The 6,000-nt window shown below is 47.1% G+C and overlaps 1 protein-coding gene across 2 annotated transcripts in view; it reads left to right on the top strand.

Annotated features, from left to right (window-relative positions):
- The first annotated feature begins 2,784 nt into the window (after positions 1-2,784).
- The window catches only part of LOC122941328 (zinc finger protein 2-like), a 35,707-nt gene continuing 32,491 nt past the window's right edge, over positions 2,785-6,000 (top strand). The window contains exons 1-2 of one of the 2 annotated variants that reach the window (XM_044298460.1): positions 2,785-2,858; positions 3,175-3,305. In XM_044298460.1, the coding sequence (XP_044154395.1) occupies positions 3,228-3,305 (78 nt within the window). In that variant the 5' untranslated portion in view covers positions 2,785-2,858; positions 3,175-3,227. Of the gene's footprint in view, positions 2,859-3,174; positions 3,507-6,000 lie in introns of both variants that reach the window. The other variant, XM_044298461.1, reaches the window with a different exon arrangement.

The following is a 6,000-nucleotide window of genomic DNA, read 5'->3' as shown; positions in this document are numbered from 1 at the left end:
TTCCGTTCCGGAACTGAAGACATCCTGAACGGATTTCTCCCCATTCAGAATGCATTAGGATAAAACTGATCAGGATTCTTCCGGCATAGAGCCCCGACGACGGAACTCTATGCCGAATCCGGACAACGCAAGTGTGAAAGGGCCCTAAGGGGAGCAAAGCTCGTGTTGATGCCGCTGGTAGACATGTCTCTCTCTGGCACTGTTGGGAAGTCGATTCAGTCAGTGTTTGGTCCCTCAACGGGCGCCATTCCAATTCTAGGTGCTGCAGTGATTGCTTGCTGAATGTAGATGTAGCTGCAACCGAAATGTTCCATGACTCCAGCTATTTTTGGACCCCTCCACTGTGGTTTACCGGGAAGCCCCGTTTGTACTCCATTTTCAGCTCTCTCAGAGCCATTGTATTTGGGGCTAACATTCAGCGCTGTCACTAGGTTGCTGCCGAAATATCTACATACAGTTTTACTGTTTGATACGGTGCAGGTATATCTGGCTCTTGCCTTGCTGCAGCTAAGGCATCTCTAGGCGTTGTGTCAGGTAGATGTCGGGGCTTTGGGATTCTATGAGCCCTGTCTATGGTGAAATCCATGTCGGAGCAAGATAGAAGGAGGTGTTTAAGAAGGCCTTCTAGGAATGGAGTCAGCGCAGATGGGCTGATATCTTCAGGCACCCCTCTAAATTTAATGTTGTTCTGCCTTGAGCGGTCTTCAAGATCAATAAGCTTAGCTTTAAGAGATTCCATGGCTTCTGTCATCTCTTCATGAGAATCAATGAGCTGATTGTGTGATGAGGCAAATTCGGCCATTTTGGTTTCAATGTGTGTTACTCGTGACTCAGTCTCTGCAATAGAGGATCTAAGAGGGGTAAGTAAAGATGTGAAATATTTGTGAAGGGCTGAGCTGAATGCAATAAGCATGTTTTTCATTAGGTTCCCAGAGGCAGGTTTATCAAATGTGGGGAGCTGCTGAAGAACACTGGCCAGGTAGCCTGACTGGCCTGGTTCACAGTCTGGGCCTACCTCATGTGCAGTGTCTTCCTGAAGGCATGGTCTCTGCTTCTCTGGACTCCTGGTGGACGGAGATTGTGATGAAGCAGGTGACTTGCGTACCTCATCAGGAGGAGAGGAGGTCACCGCGGTCCGTTGTGGCAGTGGAGGAGAGCTGGTATGCAGGGGGGACTGCTGTCCTCATCGTGGGGAGCCAGCTTCTGCGTGCGGCGGGAGTGGGTGCACTGGGGTAAGCAGAGAAGATGGCGGAGAAGAGCCAGAGTTCGCGCTGTCCACGTCTTTGTAAAAATAAAACTCCAGTTTCCCCTGCTTCTGCAGAGATCTTCCCCCCCCCCCCCCCCCCCGGGGCATCTTGCTGGCAAATCGGGTCTGGAGTGGAGGTATGTAGAGTGGTATATGTCGAGGGAACTTGCTTATTCAAGCGCTTAGTGCCAGATTTCTAAGCGGCCATTCCTACTTCCTGTAATTCAAAAGGTTATTGAAACTGGAACATTCCATAAGGAAAACCTTTCAGCATTAAAAATTATTCTTCCAAAACCTGGTAAATCTAATGATTTCCCCCAAAAAATTCAGCTCTATATCTCTTTTAACCACAGACCATAAGCTATATGCTAAATTAATTGCGAACAGACTCGCCCCTCTGTTATCCTCCTTATTTAATACAGATCAAGTAGGATTTCTACAAGGCCGTCAAGCATATAAAAATACTAGACTTGTTCTTAACATCTTATATTTCATAGAATCGCAGAAAATTCCAGCTATACTGCTGTCTTTGGATGCCAAAAAGACATTTGACCATATTTACTGGTCTTATGTCTTTTCAATTCTAAGATGTATGAACTTCTCTGGGAGCATTATGACAGCCATTTTGGCCTTATATTCCAACCCTTCGGCTAGAATCTTCAACAATGGTACCCTTTGGGATGAATTTTCAATAGCTAATGGCACTCGCCAGGGTTGCACCCTCTCACCTCTTATTTTTGATCTTTCTATTGAGCCTTTGGCCCAGCTATTTAGATAAGATCCTCATATTTCAGGAATTCGGAATACTATATCCCTGCACTATCTGATCCCGAAAGATCTTTACAGCATGCTCTACAATAACTGCAGTCCTTTGGCGGGTCTCTTTTGATAAATTGAACGCCCAGAAATCTCAAATAATGTCCTTTTTTCCTTTATTGGGGTTTTGCTGTAAAATGAGGATAATTACCACCAAAATAATCTAGCCAAGAACCACACATCTATTTTTTCCACAGACACAGTTTGTACAGACTGTCTAAATACATTTCTGGATGGTTGGCAACTCTGGCAGGGAGAGCTTGCATAGGGTTATTCAATGCTCATAGTCTGATGCTACAGGAAACAATTCCTAGCATGCTCCCTTCATATCTATGCTAGGAGTTGTAGTTTCACAGCTGGAGTGCCAGAGCTTGCCTTCTCCTCTTCTATACTATATACTCACGTTATGATTGGGAGGCAATCCTCCGCCAATCTTGAAAATGAAGCTCTGGTGTGACTTCAACATGTAAACTCTGCACAACATCCCATTCTCTGGAAAAACAGTAGACACCATTGTAGATGTTCCTCTGGACACATACTGGCTTCCTCCAGATCCAACACCTACTGATGACATATAAAACCATTATCACTAAAGCTGCAATGAGTAAGGGCGGAATCATAAGAATGGGACCCGGGGGAAGGATTGACCGGCCGCACATGAAGCCTGTGGCACGCACGTAGCGGAACGCATGGATGGGGGCGCGCCCCCCAGACCGGAAGTGCCCATGTGAATTTCCTCCGGTGAGGAGTTAGAAGAGAAGCGGTTGATGTGCGTCCTCGGTGCTAGCGAGTGCAGGTGAATTGATCAGGCATCCTTGTAAAATGGTGGTTTAGAAGCAGGTCGCCCATTATGTACTAAGTCGTATGGTGCAGAGGCTTCATTTCATACATTTCTATTGTCATAACCGCCCTCAGACAGTAGGGGCGCTGTAGTTATTGCTCCACCACAATGGGACACAACACAATGACAGGTTAGAGGCTAAATGATGCACAAAGACTTTTTGAACCCCAGGAACTTAGTCTAATAGGAAATAGAAATATTATAAAATGATAGAGATGCCTCATGGATAGTGACTGATTTTTATTGTTTTATTCCTGTATTTCATGTCAAGACAGGAAAAGTGCAAAACCCCAAACCATCGGGACCTTGTATCATCCTGTGAGGATGGACATGGGCGCGAGTAATGTAAGCGAGAGGGTGCTGCATCTCACCCTGGAGATCATCTACCTGCTGACCGGAGAGGTGAGGGCTTCTACCACTTGTCACATCACCTCCACGTTCTCATTCTTAAACCTCCATCAAGGTCCTACAGTATGGACTGCAACATGAGCCATGTTCTAGTAATGGTCATCGCCAGCCTTGGTATTAAAGCGGGAGTCCAGGCATACTTTATGTACCTCCATGCTTGGTGGTCAGGTTGCCAAGGCGACCGTTCAATGCTCGGTGAGTGTCTGTGACTGAGCCCGCCCTGGTTTTGTCTTTCATTCATAACTCAATAGTGTAAGTGAAAATGGTGAATTCTGTGATTCAGATTTTGCACTTATTTTCCTCGCCCTTCCCTGGTCACTGTGAACGGACTGATGAAATCCATACACGGGAGAGGCAGTGATTTCTTTCCCCCCTGGTCTTGGATTATATTTCGTGTGATAATCCAGCTCTTAGGAGAAATAAATGAGTCAGTGGCTGCCCCCCGTGTGCCTTAGCAGTCCATAGACTCTTACAGATTTCTGTCGGTGGTTTTCATCAGTCTATACGGAGACAGTGAAGAGGGGTAGGGAAAAATAAGTGCAGGACCTAGCACTTTTCTTAAAGGGTTTCAGTCAGCAGGAAAATGGGTATTAACCTGGCTGACATTAGCGATGTGCTAATGTCAGCTGAACATAACTATATTAGTCCCATGTCACTATATGCCGGTGTTATTGAGAGAAAAAAACTTTTACAATATGATAATGAGCGGGAAGGGGGGGGGGGGGGGGGGCTTGCTCCTGCTCCTGCTCCTAGAGCAGTGATGGCGAACCTTTTACAGACTGAGTGCCCAAACTGTAACCCAAAACCCACATCTTTATCGCAAAGTGCCAACATGGCAATTTACCTGAATACTACAGTACTATAAAGTATATCTTCCTTGTACTTTATCATTTAGGGTCCATTCACACGTCTGTGTGTGTTTTGCGGATCCACGTATCCACAAAACACTGACACCGGCAATGTGCGTTCCGCATTTTGCAGACTGCACATCGCCGGCACTTAATAGAAAATGTCTAATCTTGTCCGCAATTCCGGATCTGAGCCGCACAGTAGGGCTGAATTGATTACTCGATTGAATAATTGAGCAATTCAACCCAAAAAAATACTCAATGCATATTTTTTGCATTACGGATTTGTTTGTGTCATGTGACCACGGAGCGGGAGTGAAGTGCTTGCTACTACCAGGGCCATCTTTAATATTGATTGGACCCTGGGCAAGAATTTACTTGGGCCCCCTGGATCCTGCCTGGCCACACCCTAGCATGTGGCCACTAGAGGTGTTCCTTGGCAGTAATGTAAATACTGCCTTTTTTTTTTTCTGAAAAGGCTAGTGTTTACATTAAAAAGCTTGCAGAGACATGCTATAGACACCAGAACTACTACGTTTAGCTGTTGTTGTTCTGGTGACTATAGTGTCTCTTAATATAGAGAACAAAAAAAGAATCAGCACAATGTATCAAATAAAATGGCTGTATCATTATTCTAAAAATAAAACCAAAGCATAACTTCTGACACAAATACATAGTAAGGGTGATTGTTAGGGTTGCATCGCTTACAGTGAATTACTGTGAATACTTACAGTTCTGAAGACTCCAGCAGGCTCATTGCAGACTGGGCAGCTGGGCTCAGGGCTGGAAGAAGGCACCTCTCTGCAGTTCAGGAAGGAGACTGGGGCTCGGCTCACCCTAGCGTTGCGATGCCTCCGCGTGATGTCACGGCAGGGGAGGTCGGGAGGAGGAGCAAGCAAGTACCGTATTTTTCGCCCTCCTGCTGTCCCACGGGGTCCTCCTTTCTACCTAGGTTTTAGAGGGGGACAAAAAGAAAAAATATATTTTTCATTATACCTCAGATCAGACCCCCAATATTAATCAGACCTCAGCTAACAGCCCATATAAGATCCCCAATGTTAATAAGACCTCAGATCAGACCTCCAATCAGACCTCAGCTCAGGCCCCAATATGAATGGCCCCCAATCAGACCTCAGATAAGAGCTCCATGCCTCTCATCAGCTCCCAGCAGCCTCATAGCAGCTCCCAGCAGCCTCTCCATCAGCCCTCAGAAGTGTCCATCAGCCTCATGAATATAAAATAAAAAAATCCACTTACTTCTCCTGCTCCTGGATGCCGCTGCTCCTCTCCTCCACCGTGATCTGCATCCTCCTGCTGTCGGCTGTGCTGTGCAGACAGCCGAGGACCAGGAAGCGGTGAGTACAAAGCCTTCACCGCTTCCTGGTCATTGAATTTGTGTCTAGTGGCAGGGCCCCCCAGGAACAACTGGGCCCGGGGCAGCTGCCCCTTTTGCCCCGCGTTAGACGGCCCTGGCTACTACTCACCGATCCACTGTCACCCGTCGGCCTGTGCACTGCACTGTCCTCCTGACACATCGTCAAGACATAGTGCAAGTGTGCGTGCACTATGACCTGACGCTGCGTGACGTCAGGACAACAGTGCAGCACACAGAGAAGAAGGAGGAGAGGAGTTGTGGAGCGGCGCCCCTACAGGAGAGGTAAGTATTAAAGGGCTGCTGGAGACTAAGAGCTGTGATGGTGGCACTGGGGGAGCTGAGGGCACGCTGGCATCAGAGGGGATGATGGTACTTGGGGGCTGGTACAGAGGATAGATGGCACTGGGGGAAGCTGATGGCACAGATGACTGATGGCATAGACGACTGATTGCACTGGGTGGAGCTG

The sequence above is a fragment of the Bufo gargarizans genome, chromosome 6 (assembly GCF_014858855.1).
Source record: "Bufo gargarizans isolate SCDJY-AF-19 chromosome 6, ASM1485885v1, whole genome shotgun sequence".
NCBI lineage: Eukaryota > Metazoa > Chordata > Amphibia > Anura > Bufonidae > Bufo > Bufo gargarizans.
Note: the sequence above shows the minus strand (reverse complement) of the source record. Positions and strands in the feature narration are given on the sequence as shown.